The sequence below is a fragment of the Hylobates moloch genome, unplaced genomic scaffold, assembly GCF_009828535.3.
Source record: "Hylobates moloch isolate HMO894 unplaced genomic scaffold, HMol_V3 SCAFFOLD_12, whole genome shotgun sequence".
In the NCBI taxonomy this organism is placed as follows: Eukaryota; Metazoa; Chordata; class Mammalia; order Primates; family Hylobatidae; genus Hylobates; species Hylobates moloch.
The window spans coordinates 16,880,218-16,907,368 of NW_026652287.1; the positions used below are offsets into that span (position 1 = coordinate 16,880,218).

Here is a 27,151-nt window from a genome sequence, read left to right on the forward strand (position 1 = left end):
AACAATACATTTTTGAACTAGACTGATGACAGTTGGAGGGGTGTTTATTATCTGCCGTGCTCCTGTTTGTTGATTGGAGAAAATTATGTTCTTTCTTCCCCCACCTAACTTTCCTTCCTTTCCAGTCTCCCTGCCTTTCTTCTTTCACATACTTTTGGAAAAGGAGAGAATTGATTTTTAGAAAGGACTGCTGCTGATTATTTTAATTGCCTAAACGGTAATGACAAACAGGAGTCAATAAGTGCTATTCCACTTACCAAGATTTATGTAAACATAATCAGCACAGTTTCATATCTGTTTTAATATGAGTAGATGTCTACTTTCTTGACTAATGAAAGTAGACAAATGAGTCTTGATTCTCTGAAGCAGAATGAATATGGACATGCATGTCAGTAACATCCAATAACTTCCCTCATTTAGAAGCCAATGAAATGTTTCTTAAGTGACTACTATTCCAAGTTTTTATACAGATTTAAAACCTGTCCTTTGGACCCAGCTTTTAGCAATTTCATACTAAATATTTCTTGGCCAATGAATTGATTCTAGAATAGTCATTCTATTGATGTAGTAGAGAGCTCTAAAATAATTGCAGTGGAAAATCATGTCACGTTCTAGAATTAAAAAGATATCTCTAGTCACTTTAAAATGGTCCTTTCCTTTAGAATAATTGGTACAGATATTTTTACTTCCATCTGCAATGCCTAGATTATTTCCAAGTAAACATTTTCTTTTTATTTTCCTTTCACTTATCATCTTTGATTTTTAATCACCATCAACCTTACACCTCCACAACTCTTAACAGATCATAGTCCCTCTCTCAGCAGTACAGAACAGGGAGACGAGACAACCAGGAGGGCAGTGGAGGGCAGAGTGGGAGAACTCCCCGTAGAGCCACTGCGGAAACATTTTGCAGTATCTGCTGTAGCAAAATCAGCAATCCCAAAATACTGCCCCTTATTGTTAATTTCATTGTATAATAAAGCGATCTGCTTTTTGCTACCAATTATCAGTAATATGTAGGAGATACTTCTATTTTCTATTTCACATTAGGAGTGCTGCTCTTAAATGCTAGTAAATATTTTACAGGATGAGTATCTTATTCAAAGTTCGTGGGACCAGAAGTGTTTGGGATTTCAGATTTTTTTTAGATTTTGGAATATTTGCATGTACATAATGAGATATCTTGGGGATGGGACTTAAGTCTAAGCACAAAGTTCGTTTATGTTTCATGTGCACATAGCCTGAAGGTAATTTTATACAATGTCTTAAAACAATTTTGTGCATGAAACAAAGTTTGTGTACATTGAACCATGAGTAAGCAAGGGTGTCTATCTCAGCCACCCACGTGGATAATCTGGGATTGTTTGGCATCACCATCATTCCTGACTCAGAATTTATATGCTACTGATAAGCAATCACCTCAGCCTCCCAAGTATCTGGGACTACAGGCAAGCACCACCATGCCCGGCTAATTTTTGTATTTGTATGTATGGGGTTTTGCCATTGTTGCCCAGGATGGTCTCAAACTCCTGGACTCAAGCAATCCGCCCATCTTAGCCTCCCAAAATGCTGGGATTACAGATATGAACCATGTGCGCCCAGCCAGATGGAAACATTTTGAATCCTGCTTCCAGTACATAAAACAGGTTGTTTTATTCATTGGTTGCTCTGAACTACATGTCAGCAGGATACCATTACTATGTGAATGAAATGTATTCAACTCTTGAACATTTTTCTCCCCAGGGGTATGGGTATTATGTTCACACATAAGTCACATTTTTAACCCTTTTAGGAGGAGCCAAGTGTCAACTCCAACTCTTGAAGAAGAGCCTGCTAGCAGTCCTGCTACTTGGGATTTTGTGGATCCAACCCAAAGAGTCAGCTGTTCTTGTTCCAGGTAGGTAGTAAAAAAGGCAAAATAGTAATGGATCGAATGATGGTGCATCTTGTTGATTCATCTCCTGGCCTCACAGATCAGTTCTTCCTGATTCTCCATTCTCCTCCAGCAGAGAAGAAAAAGATAAGTTTTTTTCTTATATGCAGATGATACAGTTTTATTGTCAGGACTCAGAGTTTGTTAGACAATCAGCCCTGTTAACGTATTGCTCCCACAACTTTTTTCTGGTTAGCAGCTTCAAAACTAAAGGCATCAGTTTGACAAGACAATTCTTAGCCCTTTAAATGACTTTATTCAACTACTCTTAATTTTAAACTAGAGATACATTAAAAACAGATTGGCTTGAGTCAATAGAATTTGGAGTAAAGAGACTTTCTGTAGGTAATTTGTTTTGTTGCTAGCAGTGGTGTTTTTTAATCGAGACAGGTATTTGGTCACAGCTGCTAAAAGCTAAAACTGTTGCAGTCATGATATCTTGCTTATTCATTTAGTTCTTTGGATACGTCCTCAGATTGCTTTTTTGTAGAAAATTTTTGTATTCTTCGTGGATATTCCATTGACTTACCACTCTTTGTTGTAGTAAAGAATCTTATTGTCATGGATTTTCATTAGGGTTCTTAAATTCTTTAAGCGGGCGTAAGTCTTAACCCCCAGCTCATTTGACAATTAGAAGAAGTGGTGATGATTTTTCACCTAGACTGGGCTATTTTGAGTAGCCCTGCTTCTGAAATATACACTTTCAAATCTGATACTGTTCGATGTTGATAAAAAGTTCAGGTGAGATAAGCATATTTAGAAGATGGCCATTCATGTCTCTGGTGAGATCAGGGCTTCTTAATGTAGCATGAGTGACTTGGCTTCAGGCTGAGGAGGTAGTCCATACGCCCCTTGCATATATGCAGACTGCTGCGTGTGTACACTTAGGGAATAGCTTTGACACCTTTTCCTCTTCTCCCCTGCCCCTTGAATTGATTCTTTTATCAAGCTCTGCCTTGGTAGCCTCTTGTTGAGAGATGTAAGGATAAGCCTAATGAAATTCATTATTGATTTTTCAGGGAGGATGTTTTTGAAGAAGTTGTTTGCTCATTAAGGGTTCCCTCTCTGAGCATGTGAGAGCCTCTCTCTGGTGTTAGTAGGTGAATACCTACTTTACTATTGTCTCTAGGCTGTCGTGGATTGTGTGACAAAAATTATTTTCGCCGTAACTTTGACTTATGGACAGCTCACAGCCAAGTTAAGGCCCACCTTTAGCACATACATAGGATATAAATTGTAGTGTATTTAACTTTTCTTTCATCTTATTTTCCCTGCTCTTTCCTTAGCCCAGATTTTTTCACTTAAAAAAATAACATATTTACTGATTTTTACACATTTTTATTAGCTACCTGGAATTATTTTTGTAACACGTTAAGTTAAATAAACAAATAATGCTTTCCTTTTTGTTTTCTGGAATTATTGCTGTATTTCTTTGCCAAATGCACATATCTTCAGGTTTTTTTTTTATAACCATATGCATTACCAAGGCACCATTCCATTGACTTTCCAACTTCTGTCCCAACCTGACTTTCACATAGTCTTGTATTTTGGGGGATGCCTTTAAGAAAAATCCTTAGTCTGGGTGCAGTGGCTCACGCCTGTAATCCTAGCACTTTGAGGCCAAGGCAGGCAGATCACGAGGTTAAGAGTTCGAGACCAGCCTGACCAACATGGTGAAACCCCATTTCTACTTAAAAAAAAAATACAAAAATTAGCCAGCCATGGTGGTGCGTGCCTGTAATCCCAGCTGCTCAGGAGGCTAAGGCAGGAGAATTGCTTGGACCCGGGAGGTGGAGGTTGCAGTGAGCCGAGATCGCACCACTGTACTCCAGCCTGGGCGACAGAGCAAGACTCCATCTCAAAAAAAAAAAAAAAAAAAAAAAAAGAAAAATCCTTAATTTTTGCCATGTATGCTTCCCTGCAAACCTGGGACCCTATTGTGGTCATTTTTATCACAATTTTCTCTTCCCAGCCTACAGACTTTTTAGATGTAATCTGTCACTGGATTTCACACTGACTTCCTTTGAAATGCCTATTGTAGTCCTTCTCCTTTCCTTGTTCTTTTAGTCATGATCTATTTCTACATGCTTGGGCCCTGCCTCAGGTTTCTTCCTACCACCAGTCACCCATATAGTATGCCGACTTCGTGTGATTTTCCCACTGCCTGCACCAGGTTCCTTTCCTGCTGAGACGTGCTGTGATTCTCTCCTACCTGTACTGTGCATTCCTCATTCTAACCTTTTTGCAATGTAGCTGAATCATTAAATACAGTTGAAAAAACTTACCTTATGATTAGATTATCCACTTTGCAAAAAATCTTTACTTTGAAGAGGGTATCATAAAGCGTCTCTCAAAGAACTAGTATGGGTAAATGCTCTCTGAGAAAAAAAGTCTAAAAGACTTTTAAATTTTAGGTTTTAAAATAAGTACCTTCATAAGATATTGAGATACTTTCTGATGAGACATTCACATGTTACTGTGGTACCATGCTCGTTGGGCTTAAAGACAAGAAGTTCAGGAGTGTTTGATTTATTTTTTTAGAGTAGCAAAGACTTTGGCAAGAGTATTTGCAGATTATCTGCTGCAGGATTACCAAACCCATTATGGTACAGACCACTCCTTCCACTATTTAATGGCCTTATGGAGCAGGGCAGCCATCCTGCTGTCCCACTAAACCATCCCATTATGCCCCACAAATCCGTTTTACTGCTCACTAGGGCATCATTTAGTGCAATGCAGCAGTAATTTAATGCCACCCTAGTGGCCTCAGAGAGTTACTACTACACCGGCAGGAGAGCTCACATTTTTACCCGGGAATGATTTATATATTGGGAGGTACTGGCTGACCTGCAGTATAACTTTGTTGTACAGATTAAACCTTGGCATCATCTAGTGGGCTCTTACTGAGCCATTTTTCACACCCATGCTTGCCAAGAAGCGTGTTAGGATGTGAGCCGACTTGGTTTTTCTGCTTAGATGGTTCAGGTGCATTTGTGTATGTGTGGTGTTAACTTCTGTCATTTTAACATGTGTCTGTAAGATCCAAAGTTGTCTTTTATCCCTTCTTGCCTAGATATAGTGGCACATAAAGTTTCTAGTATATTTATCCTATTAAATGTTCTTAGGATTGAAACTTACTGTTTTAGTTCCACACTTTGAGGCAGAGTAATTGCATAGTTATTTTATTCCCAATTTACAGCACTACAAGCCATTATAAGCCATTCTATATTACAGTTAGTAGAGTGTTATAAAATAGAAATTGGAAGCTTTGTTTTTTCTTGGCAGAGAATCTCCTGACTCTACTCTCATGGTTTTAAGATGCAGTATGAATAGGTTATCTGAGGCCCTCACCAAATCTAAAAGATTTGGGTTTTTTTTTGAATCAGTGATTTGTAGGGGTTAGCAATGTACTTTACATCTTTTGTTATGCCCATTTCTTATCTGCTTAACTTGTATGTGATTGATTCTTCATTTTTCATTAGGGTGTATTATGTTTTTTAGTTATATAAGTATAATTAAAAACTAGAGCTGTTTTATATGTATTAGTACATCTAATGTATGTTTTAAAAGGCAAAATTTTGTCAGAGAATCTCTTTTCTTAATGTTATAATGATGTAATTATTTACTCTCATTTTAGGCATAAGCTTTTAAAACGTTGTGCAGTAGGACCCAATCGACCTCCCACAATATCTCAACCAGGGTTCAGTGCAGGACCATCATCATCTTCATCTTTACCACCTCCTGCTTCTTCTAAGCACAAAACAACAGAAAGACAGGAGAAAGGAGACAAGCTGCAAAAGAGACCCTTAATACCATTTCACCATAGGCCCTCTGTGGCCGAAGAATTATGCATGGAACAAGATACACCAGGACAGAAACTAGGGTTGGCAGGGATAGACTCCTCCTTAGAGGTGTCTAGCAGTAGGAAGTATGATAAGCAAATGGCCGTGCCTTCCAGAAACACAAGCAAGCAAATGAATCTGAATCCTATGGATTCACCTCATTCCCCTATATCCCCTCTGCCACCAACACTCAGCCCTCAGCCACGAGGTCAGGAAACAGAGAGTTTGGACCCACCATCTGTCCCTGTGAATCCAGCACTCTATGGAAATGGACTAGAACTCCAGCAGTTGTCTACTCTGGATGACAGAACTGTCCTCGTAGGCCAAAGACTGCCTCTCATGGCAGAGGTCAGCGAGACAGCCTTATATTGTGGGATTAGGCCCTCGAACCCGGAGTCATCAGAAAAGTGGTGGCATAGTTATCGTCTCCCACCCAGTGATGATGCTGAGTTCAGGCCTCCAGAGCTCCAGGGTGAGAGATGTGATGCTAAAATGGAGGTAAACTCAGAGAGCACTGCGTTGCAAAGGTAAGACAGCTCTCTGCACCACCCACCCATCCACCGTAAGGGCATGGGCTCCCTCCCCATCTCTCCCTGCTAAACTTTCAGGTTCAAAACTGAAGTAGGCGTTTCTTTGTCCTTCTTGACTCTGGATGTGGAAAATGTTTAATGGTCAAATGCTTTGTCCTACTTACAGGTTAGCACACATGTCATTTGACACATGGGCTTATAAAGAACTCTTTATGCCATTTTAGTACACTCCCAATATATTAATACATTTTTGCCCTACTGTTTGTTAGTTAAAGAATATAGCTTTATAAGACTTTCCATATTTCTATCAGTGCCTTCTTTGTATGTTGACATTTTTGAGGAAGGCTTTGCCTGCATTCAGGTGTATGTATCATGTATCTAGTATAATATTTATAGCTCTTTTGAGCCACCCATTCTAAAACTTTACATAGATTATCTCATTTAATCTTCACTGTACCATATTATGATGCTAATTTTATAACTGAGAAACTAGGGCCATGCAGTTAGTAAATAACACAGATAGAATTTGAACTAGGCAGTCTGTCCTGAGAACCTGTGCTCTTAAGTGGAATTGATGAACTGAGAGACAAAAACATATATTCTTGACAAAGTATGCTAATTTTTATTTAATCATGAATATAAACTGTAAAAGCAAATCACTATCTCGGTGAATTTTTAGTTGTTTTTACAAAAAGTGTAAGCTTTGTAAATGCTTTAAGTCATAAATGCTCTTTTTTTTTTTTTTTTTAAAGAAACTCATTTAACTTTGTTTATCTTGTTTAAATTGTCATTTTGTCTTTTAGACTCTTAGCACAACCTAACAAACGGTTTAAAATCTGGCAAGACAAACAGCCCCATATGCAGCCACTCCACTTCCTTGACCCATTGCCTCTATCACAACAACCTGGAGACAGTTTGGGAGAAGTGAATGACCCATACACCTTTGAAGATGGTGACATAAAATACATCTTTACAGCCAACAAGAAATGCAAACAAGGGACAGAGAAAGATTCCCTGAAAAAGAATAAGGTACCATTTAACAGAGAGAGAGTCCAGCATGGTGTGGGTTTCTATCTATGTCAGTACAACATGTGTGGGAAGACTTTGGAGGCAGAACGTTTGAGATAGTCTTGCCTGATTGCTCTGTCCCCATATTCATGCTCTTGGTACTATTGTATTGAACAGCGTATTGTTCCTTTTTATGTCATGGCTCACCTTTGTTTAAAAGTCAGCCGAACATAAATGAAGCCTCATATTTTCCAGGCTATAGCTTGTACAGTGCATGTTTCCTCTCATATGCTAATTCTTGCTGGCCTATGCTCCCTATTTCTTTTAAAATATTATTCCAAAGTACCCAAAATGTAAAGGAAAAAATGTTGGTAACAGTAGGTATACACAATTTATCGAGCGCTTCTTATCCTTACTGTGCTGAGCGCTATACCTATATATTCTCTGCATTAATACCAACTCTACCCATAGACTGTCAGTATTAATTTTACTTGAAGGTTTCATCATCATAAAAATGAGTACTGGTTGTGTCTGCTGTCTTTAATTTTAAATTTTCAGACATTCTAAAATACTGGGCCATTGAAATAGGTATTCTTGAGAATCAAGGAAGTAAGACAATTATAAGAGGCCAGTATAGTTAGGGGAATGCTTTTTAGATTGTTTTATACAGATCTGCCTAGATCCAGAAAGCCAAATCTATAATTTAGCATCTAAAATGTTGTTAAAGGCAGCTTTTAACACCATGGCAGGTCTGTAATCAAATGCCACCAGTACTGCTTAGGCATAAAACACTGATTCACTCAGAATACCCCATAGGATTGAGGGGAAAGTGGGGAGCTCATGGTTCTGTTGAAATTCCGGAGAAAGGACCTATTTTTTATTTCCTTTGGTTGCATAGACCATGGTTTATCATACTTGTGCTCATAACAAGTTCCATTCTACCCTCTAATTCTTTGTGTTCTCCCTCATATTTCACACTTTGGGTTGGTGTTCATGTGTTTTGTTTGGCTGAATTTATTATACAGTCAGAGGATGGATTTGGTACCAAGGATGTCACTACACCAGGTCATTCCACGCCGGTGCCTGATGGGAAAAATGCCATGTCTATTTTCAGTTCTGCTACTAAAACAGGTGTGTACAATGATTATTTGCCTCACTTGGATTGTTGCTAAAATAAAATGCAAAGGAGATGCTTCTCAATGTAAAATTTTATTCTTATTGTAATAAGAATTTCATCTCATCTTTTATATATTTTTCATAGTTTGTTTTTCAGTTCCTTTCAAAACTGATAAACATATTTGGAAATAATTGTCTCTAAATTTAACTAAAACCATAGGGAAAAACTCATAGGCAGGTCATGTTCATTGAGATCCGTGTCCTCTCCCTACTCCTTTGCGCTTGGTGGAGTTGTTTATTCTGTGTCTTTTGCCTCCTTTCCTACAGATGTCCGGCAGGATAATGCTGCTGGCAGAGCTGGCTCCAGTAGCCTTACGCAGGTAACAGATTTGGCACCTTCCCTGCATGACTTAGACAACATCTTTGATAATTCTGATGACGACGAACTTGGGGTGAGTTTGCCATAGCTACATACAGAGAAATTTCGCTACATGAAAGGACTTCATGTCAGTGTTGTAGTATTTCTTTATAGTTTGGTCTCCTGAATTTGAGGGCTCTTATTTCAGGTTCTGAATGTTCTTTATAAATGTCTGTATACTGGAATCTAGTCACGCTGTATAAAGAAAGTTTGTATGCTTGGAAAAGATTGTAAAGGTTATTAGCGTAGTGTATCCACCTCGAGTTTTGTTCATTGAAGGATCTTTTTCATTAGTATATTCCAGTTGTACATATTAAAATCTTTCACATTTATTTTAATAAATTCTTCTAAATATCACAAGACTACTAGAAATGTATTATGTTGTCCCTTAGGTTTGATTTTTAAAGTAATGCCCACATAACTTTTTATTCATCTAATAAGTCATTGTAGGGGAATAGAATTTATATACATAGAAGTTAATACAAGGCAGCATATGATTAAAATGACAGAGAATAATTATTATAATTCTTTGGAGATCAGCAGAACCAAGAGTGAGGAAATGTGTGTCCTCATCCTCCTAACCAACTCTGTACCTTTGGGCAAATACAAGTGCCTGTTTTTTCTGGGAGACCTAGAGATGAGTAAGATAGGCTCTGTTTTCAAAAAGATCAGCTTATTAGTTTATTTTTCTTTCATTTATTCACTTACCTACCTGCCTATTTATCTGTTTTACATACATTTGTTATTAGTTTGAAGGTTAATTCCTTTATGGTGGTACTAAGGCTAATCACTGAGGTTAGAAATATGATTAAATTACCACCCTTATACTTGAGACACTCACAGACGTAAGGAGAAATGGCACATAAAGTTATAATATACTTATTGCTGTGAGTACAGTAATAGACCTGAATCTAAAGTTGCCAGACATTCAGATATGAAGTGACCAAGTGACGGGGAGCAGTGTTTAAGTTAAGGCTTGAAAGTTAAGTAGGAAACATTTCTAAAGCCCATTCTAACTTTAAAATAAAATGTATCTAACAGATATTATACACCATTACTGTTATAAGTACTTAGAAGATGAGGAGATCATAATGGTCTGGGAGAATGGATTGTACTTGAAATGTGGAAAGACGGAGTCATTGAGAGGAAGCGGGGAGGGACATTAGTTTATGTGTGGAATGAGCCTTGATTAAACAATAAAAATGAACTAGATTAGCTTTCAGGGATAAGGAACAGACCATTGGTCTGTTTTTTTGGATTATTAGAGACTGATAGGTCTAGGAAAGTTTTGGATTTTAAACTTTGCCAATATGTGTTCCTCTGAGGGCTGCTCAGTACAGAATTGAACTGGCAGAAGGGCTATTTTTTTTTCCAGTCTGATATGCAGAAAGCAGGAATCCTCTAATCTGGTAACTTTTGTTGGATTGGAACACTGGAATCTGAATTTATACAGTGGCTACATGAAGGAAAGGACATGACAAGTGAAAAACTCTGGTAGAAGAAATGACTCATTTCTTCATTGCTGATCCAGGCATTGAATTTGACTATCCACCGGAGGGAGGCCAAGTGCTGCCTGGGTTTGGTTTTAAAGATACAGAGGGTTAGGATAGGCGCTTTGGCAGTGGTGATGGGAATCAAATATGAAAAGAGGAGGAGGTACAAGTCAAAGGAGGAGAAAGAAAGGAACAGGGCAAGCATTGTGGAGTGGCCTGCCTGATCTGTTCATGACCACCATCCTGGTCATTGTTTCTGCTCTGGGCCACTGAACTTATTCTTTGTATAAATTATGAATTACTACTATTAGGCTTAATGAGGAAATGTTTAACTGTTGGGAATATACTTTTAGTGATATTAACATGAAAAGGAGATTGGACATTTTCAATCAAATTTTCATTTCTCTGAGTGTTTTTGCTTTACTCTGATTTTTGGTCTGGCATTTAATCACATGAGCGGTTTACCTTAGAATATGTTGCTAATCCATCTTACTCGTAAATGGAGTTGGGAGGCTGTTGGCTGAGTTGTCATCTCATGTGTCTTTGAATTTAATTTTAATTTTACATTTCAATGTTGTGACATTGTGTAAGTATAAATAAATAAAAGGCCTTCTATTTGTAAAAATCATTTTTTGCTTTATTTTATATTTTATTTTAATTAATCACTAGTTCATTTAATGTTAAAGATAATCTTGCCCAGTAATGCACTTGGTTTGTTTTTGAATAACAGATCAGAGAAAAACCTGAATATTTCAATAATTTTACAAAATAAGGTTATTTTTGGTGAAGATAAATAGTAACTATAAAAATAGGTACAGAAGATACATAGTTTGTTGTGATAAATGCAAAAAAAAAAAAAAAAAGATTTGGAGGGCTTGAGATTATGCCTTTTAGCTGCCTGCTTCCAAGTATAAGAGAAACCAGACCAATTGTCAATTACTACTGGAGGCACCACCCAAATGTAACATTATGTCACTGAAAATTGACTTGGGAGGGAAGAATTGCTTAAGGTCTACAAGCTCTCCTTTGATGGCATAATCTGCCCTCACAAGATCCATGAAAAAAATTGACTGTTTCTTACACTTGATAAGCTCGTAACCATCTCCTTTGTTTCACTATCTGTTGGTATTTCTAGAGGTTCACCTGGTAAACGCTTATACCAAGAGGCATCTACCAATAGGCATACATTAGGAAATATTTCAGTGCTGCCCTCCTTATATACACGTCACTCTGTTTTAATAACATCATCTGTTCTTAGGCTGTATCACCTGCTCTGCGCTCATCAAAAATGCCTACAGTTGGGACAGAAGACCGACCTCTTGGGAAGGATGGAAGAGCTGCTGTTCCTTACCCACCAAGTAAGTAGAGAAACTTGACTGAGCCATTGTGGCTCACTGCCTATAACTTAGGTATAATATTCTCATACTCAGTGGTGCTTTATCTTTATCTGAAATTCCCCTTCCTTTTGACAGAATTCTAACTGTGAATTAAAACCTATATAAATTGGTGTTCTGAGATGGCAGGCAGCTAATCATATACAGAAACCATCTTAATTTGAATTCCTTTCATTTGTTTTCCAGTTAAGAATTAGCTTTTTATAGCTTAAAATGTAGAAAAACATGTTTTAGGTTTGTTTTTCTAATAGTCCTTTCCTAGTAGAATAAATGCTGCACAAGTGATTTTTCAAACTGATATTCTATTATAAGACTGTGTAAGATGTTTCTGTTTTTATAAATGTAATTCACTCAAGGATATTGGATATTTGATTTCAGTGGTCCTTTTCAAGATGCATACTAAAGTTTTTGTATTTCTTTTGGAGATCAGCTAGTTTTATCATATTTGCTGACAAAGAGATGAACCTCTTTTTTTCAAGTATATTCTTTGCCCTAAGAAACCACATTATTCTACAAGAGGAAAAAAAGTCAGGGTAGCTTATGTGGATACTCTGAAGCAGAAACATAATTCCATTGCAGATCATTCTTTAACACCTTCTCATTAACTTCAGCTGGTAATGAGAACCAATGAGGGGAAAAACCACCATGTCATAGGGATGAGTCAAAAAGCTTTATGAACCTATAAATGTAGTGCTGATTTACTCAAATCTAGAAGTGGGAAGTATACAGAGATTGGATTTTGACAGCTTTAGTGAATCCATAGCTTTTTAAAATATGCAAAGCTTTCTCAAGCATGACATGGGTGAAAATGAATAATGATAGCCAGCCCATTGCTGTAGTTTTTTTAATTAAACATTTTCCTTGTTTTATTACTCTGCACTGCAGAATTTCACAAATATGGAACTTCACAGATTAAAAGAAACAGTATTAAAATAGATACGTGTAGGTCAGATGATTGAGTTTTTCCTCTTTTTTAAATCAATTGATCCTTTACCCTTTTTGACATGACATGATGCGTAGTGATGTGAAATGTTAGAATGTCTGATAACTCAGCCAAGGCTTTTCCCTCACAGACATCCTGCTAGTTAGCGGCATTGCCCAGTGAAGTATATTGTGTGCTCTATCCTTTCTCTCATTTCTATCCAAAAAAGAATTATTTCAAAAAGAAGCTACTCAAAATTCAAAATTGTGTGATAAAGTACATGTTATAAAAATGAATCAATTTGAAATGTAGCACAGACTATTAACACCAGGAAAACCCAGATATGCAAGAATCCAGAGTATCGTTTTAATGTGTACAAAGCTTATATATAAATATGTATTTGTGAGAGCATATGTATTTGTGGGATGGGGTGGGGGAGTGAGGGGAACACACAGTATTTCCTCCCAAGAAATGACAATGAAAATAGCCTGGCAAGATATTTTAATCTCAGCAATAGTTTTCTGGGCATTGAGGTGGGAAGACAAATGTATTATAAAAGTTAATGTCTGGCCTGTAATCCCAGCACTTTGGGAGCCCAAGGTGGGCAGATTACTTGAGGTCAGGAGTTGGAGACCAACCTGGCCAACGTGGTGAAACCCCATCTCTACTTAAAATACAAAAATTAGCACCGCATGTTGGTGTGCGCCTCTAATCCCAGCTACTCGGGAGGCTGAGGCAGGAGAATCACTTGAACCCAGGAGGCGGAGGTTGCAGTGAGCCGAGATAGCACCACTGCACTCCAGCCTCGGCGACAGAGCAAGACTCCGTCTCAGAAAAACAGAAACAAAACAACATTAATGTCTAAACAACACTGTCCAATAGAAATACAAGGTAAGCCACAAATGAGAGCCATATGTGCAATTTCACATTTTCTAGTGGCTATTTAAAAAAAGAAATTAATTCTAATAATATATAGTATTTTATTTAACTAAGTATCCAAAATATTATTTTTACATGTAATTAGTATAAAATTATTGCAGTATTTCACTTTTTTTAATAAAAATGTAATATATAATGGTTGTACATATTTTACTTTTTTTTGTATGAAGTTTTGGGAATACAGTGTATGTTTTATACATGCAACCCATCTCTATTTGGTCAAGCCCCATTTTGGGTGCTCAGTAGCCATGTGTGGTCAGTGGATATTGTGTTGGAAAGCGTAGGTTCCTCATTATTCATTTGTGAATGTAATGCTGAAGACAGCAACAAACAGTGACAAATAGGTTTACTTTAATATCAAGTTTATGTTAAGGTAGTATTGTGTTACAGTAGAAACATGTTTTTATTAGGTTTTATTATTAACCACTTTCTTACGAATTTTCGTGTTTGAAAGCACATCAGTTTAAAGTATGAGTCTTTGAATAGACGAAAGAGTTGGATTTTGGGGTTGGTTCGTTTGTTTATTTTCCAAGAGTCCTTACGGTTTGGACGGGACTTGGGCATGTGCTCTGGGGTGAGGAGAACACTAAGAAATCAGCAGTGCTGCTTTGTTGGAGGTCTTCCATCCTGTGCATGCATACATGAAGTGCTGGGCAGGAGCAGGTGGGTATCTTACGAGTTCCCGCTGAAGTGCAGAGGTCTTGCAGGATAGGCAAGATGGGAGTAAGCAGAGCACTGTGGGCGGCACAGCTCACCTCCAGTCCGTCCTGGTGGCTGTTTCCACCCTTGCTTTAGCCGTTTTCTGGGAAGAAAATTCTACAGACAAATCGTGTTTCTATTTTGGAGGACCAAAGTGTTTCTTGGAGTCTGTGTGTTCTGTCTGCTTTACCCACTTTGAGTCCGGTTCCCTTTGGTCATCTCAAAATTTCTTTATGGTCATATATTTTCAGAAATTCCCGTAACTTGACAGTGGTTCCATCTTTTTCCAATCCAGGTTTGGGAGGGAGAATTAATTTGTACTGACTTCATCATTTGCTGAATGTTTAGATGTTTGTAGCAAAGTGTTCACTTCTGAGCATACATTATCTCAATATGTACAAAAAATATGAAGTAGATATTTTTCCCATTTTACGGATTAGGAGATTGAAGCGAGACAGACTGAGTCTTCCTTAAGAATATCTGATAGTAAGAATGATAAAGACCACTTTATAAAGTGACTCTTCCGGAGGTAGAATTTCATCCCTGCTTTTTTGTGTGTTCTCTGTTTACCTTTGATGAAAATTAACAGAGTGGCCGAGGCTTTGAAAACTGAGATATATGCGTGCGTTCCGGAAGATGAAAGAAGTCAGCTAACACTTAGTGGGTGGAAATGCCTTTATTATGTTTCTTAGAGGAAATGTAAAAACAAATTTAATAGAACTTTTTTTTTTTTTTTTTTTTTTTCAAAATCTTGTGTCATAGTCAGGATGCTTATAAGAAAGGCTATGTTTAAGCTTACCCTTTTAACTTAAGGAGAATATATACAATTTCTATACTTCACAAACAGCTACACTGGCTATTAAGATTTATGGCAATGTGACTGAAGATTTTATGAAGCAGAATTATGTTTTAAAGTATAACTCAAAGTATATTACAGTTTTGTAGTAGCTGTTCTTCGGCTTGGGAGGAGGAATAGGGACTAAAGGTTAAAGGTGATAGATTTATTTCAAGTGTAGATGAACTTTTTTTTTTTTTTTTTGAGACAGAGTTTTGCTCTTTCACCGAGGCTGGATTGCAGTGGCGAGATCTCAGCTCACTGCAATCTCCGCCTCCTCAGTTCAAGAGATTCTTGTGCCTCAGCCTCCTGCCAGCATGCCTGGCTAATTTTTGTATTTATTTAATAGAGACAGAGTTTCGCCATATTGCCCAGACTGGTCTCGAACTCCTGACCTCAAATGATCTGCCTGTCTTGGCCTCCTAAAGTGCTGGGATTATAGGTGTGAGGCATCCCACCCGGCCTCCAGTGTAGACTAACTTTATATTAAAGATCTTGGCTTTGTTTTAAAGAAAACTTACTGATCTGGTTCCTGCTAAATTTTAAGTCCTGTTTTTCCACCTCAGAATGTATCGGTTATGTAGCGTCTCAAATAGCTTTCTGCCAGTTTCTTGTTTGGCTTGGCTCGTGTTTCTACTTCTGTAATTTTGTAAGGTGCCTTGAAGATCAACTTGGGATTTTTAGTTTTTTCTTCTTCTTTTTTTTTTTTTAGAAGCAGCAGGTACTTTTTTGTATAATGAAATCAGATACAGATTCCCATTATAGAAAATAAGTAGCAGTGGAGCATCATTAATGGAAATGAATGTTGGAATTAACAACCCTGCTGATTGGCCTCTCCCTCTCCTTATTTTACAAATAACTCCACAGGCCAAGAAAGGCTAAATGATTTAGGATTATACAGTTGTTTCACTTAGAAACACGGTAAAGATTATGTAATCCAGAAGTTCTCACCTTTTCTTCTGCCTCCATATGCTGAGGTGTTTGAAAGCTTTCCTTGCCCCTCACAAAAAAAGCAAAGCAAGTAGGCCTGTTGAGAATCATCCATTTAGCCCTGCCTTCCCTGTTAGATGAAGGAACCAAGGCCCTAAGGGAGGAAGTGACCTGACCACAGCAGAGCTATGTCCCCAGCACCTGGACTGGGTAGCCCTGAGCACAGCATGGTACAGTTGCTCAGTGTTAATTTCTGATTGGGAGCTAGGAGTCAGATCTTAGTTGATTCAGTGGTTATTATTAGCCTGTTTAAATCTTGAAGTTGTTGGAAAAAGCAATAGGATAGGAAACTGGGACATTAAATCACTGATTTAAAAACCTGTGGCTCCAAACTTAAAAAATTTGCTGCGTAGGCCACCCCCTAGTGGCCAAATTTTACAACTACAACTTTTCAATAGGTCTACTTTTTAAGAATCAGTGCCTTAATGAACTACTGTAGTGATAATTTTTTACTACAGGTGTATTAAAGGAAGTTTTTTTTTAAAAGAAGGAGTTCAGAATCGCTGTTCTAAGTATTTCTTAAAAGAAACTTTGAAGTTTCATTTTATTATCTGTCTGGAAAAAATACGGAACTGTTTCCCCAAAAGAGCAGCTGTGAGTTTCCCCAAAAGAGCAGCTGTAAGTGTAGTGGATTTGTCAAACTAGCTGAATAATCCTCTTACATATAAACCACAATTCTGGCTCCAAACAATTTTTATTTTTTGTAATATTTTATACATACTTGAAAGCAGGGATAGAACTTCAGTAGTGGTAACTATCTAATTGCTTCTACTTTCTGTTTAATTCCTCTCCTTAGACTTTTCAGGGAATCAGTTGTTGGAAGAAAAATACAAGTTATGTAGACTTTGTTCACTTAATTAATGTGAAGCCAGACCATAAAGCATCAAGAAGTTACTGATAAAGACCAAGAAAAGTCCAGGCACAGTGGCTCGCACCTGCCATCCCAGCGCTTGGGGAGAACAAGGCAGGCGGGTCACTTGAGCCCAGGAGTTCGAGACCAGCCTGGGCAACATGGTGAAACCCTGTTTCTACCAAAAATACAAAAATTAGCCGGGCGTGGTGGTACGTGTCTATAGTCCCAGCTACTTGGGAGGCTGAGGCACAAGAATTGCTTGAACGAGGGAGGCAGAGGTTACAGTGAGCCAAGATCAGGCCACTGCACTCCAGCCTGGGAGATACAGTGATACTTTGTCTCACGAAACAAAACAAAACAAGACCCAGAAAAAGATAATTCTCTGCTGATGGCCTTCTTCTTAGTCACTTCCATTATTAATATTCTTTTGTGAACTGATGTGATCATTTAATTAGCACTATTTTTGGTGCCAAAGAACGCGCCTGGCTATAAGCTAGGACTCTTTAGAAGCCCTTCCTATTAAAGAACATTTTTTTATTTCTTATTTTTAGCAGTTGCAGACTTGCAAAGGATGTTTCCCACTCCACCATCTTTGGAACAGCATCCTGCATTTTCTCCTGTGATGAATTATAAAGATGGGATCAGCTCGGAGACAGTGACAGCATTAGGCATGATGGAGAGCCCTATGGTCAGTATGGTTTCAACACAACTCACAGAATTCAAAATGGAAGTGGAAGATGGATTAGGAAGTCCCAAGCCCGAGGAAATTAAGGTAATTGTCAGTATATTAACATTTCCAGGGCAGAGCAGTTTCCAAGTGGATTCACATACATCTGCTTTAAAATGGTATTGTCTGTGTGCCATATATACATAAGTTCCTAAGAATCCTTTTAATTAGAACATGAGGCACACCAGTGAGCATATTAAATAGTGTCTTTTGATTGATTTAACCTTTCTGCGTTAGCATTTTCTAATGATCAAAGGAGAGAAATACTGAAATAGGATCATTTTGGTTGCTGTTTTTATGATAGCACTATGCCACTGTGGTGTGTTCTACAGAGTTTACCAATATTAACACTGACCCCACTTTGTTGTCATAGGACTTTTCATATGTGCACAAAGTTCCATCCTTTCAACCTTTTGTGGGATCCTCCATGTTTGCTCCACTGAAGATGTTGCCGAGCCATTGTTTGCTACCTCTGAAGATACCTGATGCCTGTCTGTTTCGGCCTTCATGGGCAATTCCCCCTAAAATTGAACAACTGCCCATGCCCCCTGCAGCCACTTTCATTAGAGATGGCTACAAGTATGTATAGGGATTGTGTCATTTACTTGCCATATTTGATGCAATTTTTATCTTAATTAAATGTTTGTTAAAAATGATGACAGGGTCTGGGCGCGGTGGCTCATGCCTGTAATCCCAGCACTTTGGGAGGCAGAGGCGGGCCGATCACTTGAGGTCAGGAGTTTGAGGCCAGCCTGGCCAACATGGTGAAACCCCGTCTCTACTAAAAATACAAAAAATTAGCTGGGCTTGTTGTGGGAGTCTGTAATCCCTCCTACTCGGGAGGCTGAGGCAGGAGAATCGCTTGAACCTGGGAGGTAGAGGTTGCAGTGAGCCAAGATCCCGCCACTGCCCTCCAGCCTGGGCGACAGAGTGAGACTCTGTCTCAGAAAGAAAAAAAAAGAAAAAGTGATGACAAGTAGCATATCATTTGAAACTTTCCTTTATTGGTCGTTCATGTTTTTGTGCAAATTATTTTGTGCTGGAAAATGTGCATTATTTTCTAAATGAAATTTTGTATGCAGACAGTCCCTCACTTACAATGGATTTACTCAGGAGTTTTTGACTTTTATGATGATGTAAAAGTAACACATTCAGGACATGCTATACTTCGAGAACCCATACAACCGTTCTGTTTTTCACTTTCAGTACAGTATTTGATAAATTACACGAGATACTCGGCACTTTATTGTAAAACAGGCTTTGAGTTAGATGATTTCCCCAATGGTAGGCCAATGTAAGTGTTCTGAATATGTTGAAGATAGGCTAGGGCCGGGTGTGGTGACTCAAACCATAATCCCAACACTTTGGGAGGCTGAGGTGGATGGATTGCTTGAGCTCAGGAGTTTGAGACCAGCCTGGGCAAATGGCAAAACCTTGTCTCTACAAAAAATACAAAAACTTAGTTGGGCATGATGGCGTGTGTCTGTGACCCAGCTGCTTGGGAGGCTGAGGCAGGAGAATCACTTGAACTCACGAGGCGGAGGTTGCAGTGAGCCAAGATTGCACTACTGCACTCCAGCCTGGTCGATAGAGCGAGACCCTGTCACAAAAACAAACAAAGATAGGCTAAACAATGATAGAATCAGTTTTCCCTGTGACAAATAATTTCTTAATAAATAAAGTGATTTGAATGATAGAAAAGGCCACAAATTCAGATTTCTGCTGTGGTCAGGTAAGCAATATATAGATGAAATGGACAGGGTAAATGCAAAAAAGTTGGTACTACTGATGCTCAGCACCATTGTGCTGAGCTTAAAGAACCAATAAAGCAAATTTGTGGTCCAGCCTCAGCCTCTGGGCTGCAAGTTTGTGACCTGTAAAATCATCCTGATGAAGTTAATTTTAATGTCATAACAAGGCTTCCTGCTTGTGTATATAAAGTCAGTGTCAGAAAGAAAAACTGTGACAGAAAAGTACAGAGGAATCCTAGATTTAGGAAAGTACAGTTGCAGTATTATAAGACTGAAATTCCTGCCTTGCAAAAATTATATGCATGACCTTAAATGACCATTTACCTGGGTCTTCCCTTTAAAATGGAGTAATCCTGCTCTGCCTCCCACACAGGACTTCCACAATGCTTCAACGACTAATGACTGTAGAAGTACCGTGGAAATAACAATACACCAGCAATATAAAGAGTGTGCTGAGAAGCACCCTGAGCGCCTGGCTGGTGTGCTGCTGCTGTGCTCTGATTGTACTCTAGCTTACTCAGCTAGATCCTGGCACAACACACCTAGAACACCTTGGCGCACAAGGAGTTAGCGTAGCACATACAGTTGCTAATAAATGACATAGCAGTTTTAAGAACCCATTCAACAGTTTAATCTCTTTCATACATACAGGTTTCCCCAAAAAGGTCACATGCAAGCTTTTGCTGTATAATCGTTTAAATCTTTTAGGTCATTATTTAGATCTATTACATCTTTCATTTGCCATCCCAAAGATTCTTTGTATTCTTAACTGGCTGTATTATACAACTTTATGTGATGAAGGTTTTGTTTTTGTTTTTTGGGGGGGTTTTTTGGAGACAGGATCTCACTCTGTCACCCGGGCTGGAGTACAGTGGCACAATCACAGCTCACTGCAGGCTTGACCTCCTGGGCTCAAGCAGTCCTCCCACATCAGCCTCCTGAGTAGCTGGGACTACAGGCACATGCCACCACACCCAGCTAATTTTTATGAAATTTTGTTGTAGAGTTTGTGTCTCCCTGTGTTGCCTACACTGGTCCTGAACTCCTCCTGGGTTCAAGTGCTTCTCCTGCCTCGGCCCCCTAAAGTGTTGAGATTATAGGCATGAGCTACTGCACCTGGCATGAAGATGATTCCTGTCTGCACTGTCCACTATGGCAGTCACCAGCTTCCTGCTGCAGGTGTTGACCACTTGAAATGTGTCTAGTGAGACCAAGACTGAATTGTTTTATGTTAATTAATTTAAATTTAGGACATGGGGACTGGTGGCTACCTTATTGGACAGTATGTTTCCAGAGTATTTGTAATCCTGCTGTGGTCTCTGCTCACCATCACCCTGGACTCCTCCTTTGTCACACGCAATACCCCTGCAATCACTTGCTTCATGTCTGCCATACTTGCTTATGAGCCACCTTTTATTTCTCTTTTTTACTTTCGACTATCCAGCTTCTAGCATAGGGTTGCTACTCAGTTCATTTTTATTAAATGGGAAAAATCAGATTACAAGATAAACCATTCTTACTACCCAGGGAGCAATTTAATTCTTTAGGTTTTTCAGTTAGTACTCATAGTTCCTTTTCTGATCTGAACTGCATAATAATTTTAGGGTTTTGTTGAACAAGAAAATTTGAAAGTCCAATTAGAGTAAAGATCGTTATTACACACTTACTATTTTGGTCTCTAAGAGAGCAGTGATTGCCAATCAAGTTTTCTGGGTCATTTTTTTTTTTTAATCTGTACTCAGAGATACCACTGTGCCTCAGATTTAATATTTCTTTACAGTGCCTGATTTGGACTTTTAGACTGGTAGTTTAGGCATAGTTAATTAAAAATCACAAGAAAATTATTTAAAGAGACATTTCGTTATGACGTTCTTCTTTCACATTATAAGTAACTGAATATGTAGTTTATTGGAGGAGCATTAGTTTAAGTACAGTATTAATATATATAAAAGAATATTAAAAATTTTAAAAAATCTCTTTTCTTTTGATACCTTCTAAGTAGAAAGAATGGACTCATGCTAATATACATATATATCTAAAAAGGACAGTTGTCCCTTGGTGTCCTTGAGGGATTGATTCCAGGACCCCCTCGGATATCAAAATCTGAAGATGCTCAAGTACCCTATAAAAAATGGCAGAGTATTTGCTTGTAATTTACACAAATCCTTCTGTATACCTTAAGTCATCTTTGGATTACTTGTAATGCCCAATACAATGTAAATGCTGTATAAATGTTGTACTTTACTGTTTTGATTTGTATTTTTTAATTGTTGTATTTTTATTTTGATTTTCCATCTGTACATGGCTGAAGCCACAGATGTCGAACCTGTGGCTATAGAGGGCCAACTGTATATCAAGAAAATGTTTTATGATAATGAAACAGCAGAACCTTGCAGACAGTGTTTTCTGCTTAGCTGTTCCAAAAAGAAGTCACTGCTTATGAGAAAGTAGATAACATAGCCCAGTCAGTCTTGGGCAACTAAAATAATTACACTATATGCAATGCATACCATATTGAAAAGTGAAAAATAAAGTGCTTACCACCCCCACAGAAAGCTGCTGGAAGCTGGAAACTCTGAAACAGTATGTGTACTTCTGTGCAACCACCTAATTAATACTGAGGCCTCTTAGCCGCATACGTAATATTTCTATTAGTTGTAGTATAGTACTGGTAAATGGGCTACCTAAAATATAATTCCCTCATGGTCACTCTTTACTATAAAAATGTAAGCCTAGATAGGGCTGCATTTTGAACATTAGAAAAATGTTAAATTTTCATGTGTATTTGATTATAACTACTTTGATATGATATATAGATTATAGCCTCAGAGAACAAGTACACTGGCAGACTTTCAATTTCAAAAAAAAAAAATGACAAAAATGTAATTGCAAATTAGATGGAAATTTCATCCTATGGTCCTCTAGCTAATTTAGTGTCTGAACTTAGGTTGAAGTTCCATTTAGTAGTTACAACTTTTCAAATTACATTGACCAAACCCAATGCCATGTTTTCTTATAAAAATAGTAAAAGTTCCTTCAAGAGGTTAGGATGAGGATACTTATATGTGGAATAAGTAGAAGGAAAGTGCTGCATTGAATTATTCTTCATACCTTACTTTCTTCTTCTCTACACACTGCACTGACCTTTGTATCTTTTTTTTTTTTAAGAGAAAATTAAATATACCAGTGTATCCCAGTGATAGCAGAAACAAATGATAAGAAATACGCAGTACATGGCTGGGGTGATCGTGTGTCTAGTTCAGCATCTATGACATGCTGCCCTTCCTTACTTGGTGCCTTCTCTTTTTGTAGTAACGTGCCTAGTGTTGGGAGCCTAGCAGATCCAGACTATCTGAACACACCACAGATGAACACACCCGTGACGTTGAACAGCGCTGCCCCAGCCAGCAATAGTGGGGCAGGAGTCCTACCATCTCCAGCAACCCCTCGCTTCTCTGTCCCCACACCACGAACCCCCAGGACCCCAAGAACTCCCAGAGGTGGGGGCACTGCCAGTGGTCAAGGGTCTGTTAAGTATGATAGCACCGATCAAGGGTCACCAGCCTCCACTCCCTCTACTACGCGGCCCCTCAACTCTGTGGAGCCCGCCACCATGCAGCCAATTCCCGAAGCCCACAGCCTCTATGTTACCCTGATTCTCTCCGATTCCGTGATGAATATCTTTAAAGACAGAAACTTTGACAGCTGTTGCATCTGTGCCTGCAACATGAACATCAAAGGGGCAGATGTCGGGCTCTACATCCCCGATTCTTCCAATGAGGACCAGTACCGCTGTACCTGTGGGTTTAGTGCGATTATGAACCGCAAACTTGGCTACAATTCGGGACTCTTCCTTGAAGATGAGTTGGATATTTTTGGGAAGAATTCTGATATTGGTCAGGCTGCAGAGAGGCGCTTAATGATGTGTCAGTCCACCTTCCTTCCTCAGGTGGAAGGAACCAAAAAACCCCAGGAGCCACCCATAAGCCTTCTCCTCCTCCTCCAGAATCAACACACACAACCTTTTGCTTCACTGAGTTTCCTGGACTACATTTCCTCTAACAATCGCCAAACTCTTCCCTGTGTAAGCTGGAGTTATGACCGGGTGCAAGCAGATAATAACGATTACTGGACGGAATGCTTTAATGCGTTGGAGCAGGGGCGGCAGTATGTGGATAACCCCACTGGTGGAAAAGTGGACGAAGCTCTGGTGAGAAGTGCCACTGTGCACTCTTGGCCTCACAGCAATGGTAGGTGTCCCGGAACACAAATGTACTTTGAGGAGTATCTTGGTATGATCATAACTTAAAAGCTTTCTTTACTGTATTTGACAAAAAATTTTAATTTCATGTCTTTAGGGGGAAAAAAAGAACCTAAAGTGAGAGCTGTATTGATTTCATCCTAAACTTAAGGACTGGGAGAATGTTTTATATTGAAACGCCTTTGGAGAAGAGTAATTGTTTTCTGAAATTTTCCTCTTGTAACTCATAAGTAAGCAGTCCATGTTGGAAACCTGTGACCGCTGAGTATCAGAGTCATCAGGAGCATACAGACATAATTTGCACACTCTTGCATGCTTAAATCCACCATTCTTCCAGATCAAGTTTCCAAGGAACCTCTTCCATGAAGCCTTCTACCCATTTCCAGAGTCTCTTCTCCCTTCTCTGTTTCCCCCCTTTGTTGTATCTCTTATAACAAAATCACATTTTACTTTGCATTGTGGTTACTCGGGCATATAACTGGTTGTATTATTAAAAGCTGCAGTTGACAAACATTTTTGAAGTTGGGCTGTAAGAGTGCCAAGCAACTTGCTATTTCCTTTTCTTATTCATTCACTGCCTAAACTGCAATGCATCATGGGGAATAAAATGGTTACTGAAAGAAACAAGGCACTTGCCCTCATGGACTTTCTAATCTATTCTGGAAGTGGACATCAATTAATTACACAAGTACACATATTATTACAACCCATTTTATAAGTGATAAAAGCATGAGATAGAGGGGGCACTCTAGGCTGAAGGTCAGAGAAGACTTCATTGTAGAAGTAGTAACATTTGCTCAGAGATCTCAATGATGAGTACACATTAACTGAGGAAGGAGAATGGGGACCAAGGCATGTGTCCCAGACAGAAGGTGCTGCAAGTGGGAAAGCCCTTGGTTGTATGGAGCTTGGGGCCTTTAGAAACTGAAGCGAGGTTAGAAGCCAGCAGGGGCTAGATTACAGGACTTTTTAGAGGCATGCTAGGGGTTGCGTCTTCCTGCAAAAAGCAATACAAAGTCATTGAAAGGTTTTAAGAAGAAGCACTGACGTCAGATTTGTGTAGTTAAAAAGGAAAAATAACAACGTGCACTAGCTATAATTCTGGGTATGGATTAGAAAGTGGCAGGAATGGATTTGGGGAGACTAGGAGGTTATTGAGGAAGACCTAGTAAGAAACAGTAGCTTGCCTTAGTGTCCTTGTGAAGAAGGTGGAGAAGAAATACTATTGCAGGACTCAATAATGGGTTGAGTTTTGGAGATAAGGGAAAGAGAGATGTTGAGGAGTCCCAGATTTGTTACTTGTATACCTGGATAGTCGGTGGTGTTCAAAGATAAGACTATATCTGGAGAGAAAGTTTATAAATTGAGTTGTGGAAGTTTGGAAGTTTTAAAGATCCCTTTTGATATATCCAGGTAGAGGTATCAAGTAGACTCTTGGGCCTTTTGCTCAGGGGAGAGGGAGTGGTTGGCATATAGATGATAACTTCAATTAAGGGGGCACAGATGAGCTCATTGAGGAGGAGGAGAAAAGTATAGACTGAGAAGAAGACCTAGTAAGAGCTTAGCTAAATTCTGACAGGTATAGGTGAGGCAGAGAAGCGTGAGCCTGTCAAGGAGGCAGAGAAGGAAGAACCATAGAGGGGGCTTTTGGAAGCCAGGGGTAGCCAGTGTTTCAAGAAAGAGGAAGTGATCAACAGGCATTAAAATGCAAGTGAAGATTTTAAGATAAGGATTAAACACGTCTTCTGACCGTGGTGAGAGCTGTTTCTGTAGAGTGGTGGGAGCAGAGGCCAGACTGGAAAGGTTGTGTGAATGACGGGTGAACCCTGCTTCTGAGCAACTCTCAGTCTTGCAGGGAAGAAAGTTATATAAGCTTCTTAAATACAGTTTGAAATCTGAAATAATTAAAAGTATGTCCAGAGGTCAGTAGCGTATGGGGCGTGATGGGTATTTTCTGACTAGGCCAATCAAGGAAGCTTTCATGGAGGTAGAGATGACTAAGAAAGCATTAAAGGGTTATGCTCATTTGTATAACTGCTTAGGTTCAAGCACAGTGCCTTATACTTAAGCAGACCCTTAATCAGTTTCTACTGAATGAATTTATGAAGTGAAGAAAACGCAGCCTTTCCCCTAAAGAAATGTGGATGATCAGCTTGGGTGAGTCCTTTTACTAGATAGGCCTTCAGACAGAAAAGCAATCTGTGTGCATGAATCAGTGGTGTCGTCTTTTAGGATGAAAAATAGGACATTTTATTGCAGGGGAGGTCTGGGTTTCAAATTTTAAGATGCCTAAAAGTACCAGATAATATAAATGAATGAGATGGGAGACAGATTTGCAAAAGGCCGTGCCTCAAGCTGTCTTTTCAAAACTCACTTTCTATTTTGCAGGCACAGGGATAGGGTTCATAAGAAACATGCTTGCTTTTAGTTTCCTCAAATCTGTGGTTCTCTTGGTCTGTGATTTCCTGCTTTTGATAGAGCCATTAATACAAGAAGTATTCATTGTTGTTCTTTACTATATGTAAAAAGAAGCACTGGCTGAAGATAAAAGGCAATGAACACTGCATCAGACTCAGGCAGACAGCAGGGCAGGGGCCATGAGGTGCCTGAAGGGGACAGCTGCTCCTCAGCCTCAGCAAGTGGTAGTTATGCAGGAATATGGGTCTCCCAGTTGAAGGGAAGCTGGCAATCTAGATTTGTGTATGAAATTTCCTGGAGTGATTTGTTCCAAAGTTTAACAAAATATTCTATGGACCACCACTTTGCTACCTGTGTTTTACTGATTTAAGGACGCGTTTGAAAATGTCTTAAGAATCCTTAATCATCCTGTGTTTCAAATTTAGTTGGCAGATAAATCTTAGATTTCTTTCCATGCCCCTTCCCTAATCAGCTAGAAGGGTAAGAGGGAGGCAAAGTCTTCAGGAATCCAGCTGTGCAGATTCACACCACATCACCTCCAGCATAATTAGCTCTTTCTGCAGACCTTTTTAAGAATCTGATTTGCATGATGAACCCTCCATCCTGAGAAAAAAATACATATGTCCAAGCGTGCTTGCACAGTTTTGCATAGAGTTCAGACAACTTTCAAATTTTAGGTTAAAAATCCCTCCCCAGGGTGACTGCTGGGACTGAAGTCATCTGCATTTAGAAGGCAGTGAGGCTGGGTGCGGTGGCTCACGCTTGTAATCCCAGCACTTTGGGAGGCCGAGGCGGGTGGATCACGAGGTCAGGAGATCGAGACCACAGTGAAACCCCGTCTCTACCAAAAATACAAAAAATTAGCCGGGCATGGTGGCGGGCGCCTGTAGTCCCAGCTACTCGGAGAGGCTGAGGCAGGAGAATGGTGTGAACCCAGGAGGCGGAGCTTACAGTGAGCCGAGATTGCGCCACTGCACTCCAGCCTGGGCGACAGAGCGAGACTCCCTCTCAAAAAAAAAAAA

The 27,151-nt window shown here is 39.1% G+C and overlaps 1 protein-coding gene across 3 annotated transcripts in view; it reads left to right on the top strand.

Annotated features, from left to right (window-relative positions):
• The window catches only part of MED13L (mediator complex subunit 13L), a 324,575-nt gene that overhangs the window by 268,332 nt on the left and 29,092 nt on the right, over nucleotides 1-27,151 (top strand). For 2 of the 3 annotated variants that reach the window (XM_032168588.1, XM_058424878.1), the window contains 9 exons: nucleotides 1,793-1,897; nucleotides 5,571-6,302; nucleotides 7,109-7,334; nucleotides 8,339-8,444; nucleotides 8,757-8,881; nucleotides 11,599-11,698; nucleotides 17,524-17,744; nucleotides 18,073-18,278; nucleotides 22,763-23,700. In XM_032168588.1, the coding sequence (XP_032024479.1) occupies nucleotides 1,793-1,897; nucleotides 5,571-6,302; nucleotides 7,109-7,334; nucleotides 8,339-8,444; nucleotides 8,757-8,881; nucleotides 11,599-11,698; nucleotides 17,524-17,744; nucleotides 18,073-18,278; nucleotides 22,763-23,700 (2,759 nt within the window). The remainder of the gene's footprint in view (nucleotides 1-1,792; nucleotides 1,898-5,570; nucleotides 6,303-7,108; nucleotides 7,335-8,338; nucleotides 8,445-8,756; nucleotides 8,882-11,598; nucleotides 11,699-17,523; nucleotides 17,745-18,072; nucleotides 18,279-22,762; nucleotides 23,701-27,151) is intronic. The other variant, XM_058424877.1, reaches the window with a different exon arrangement.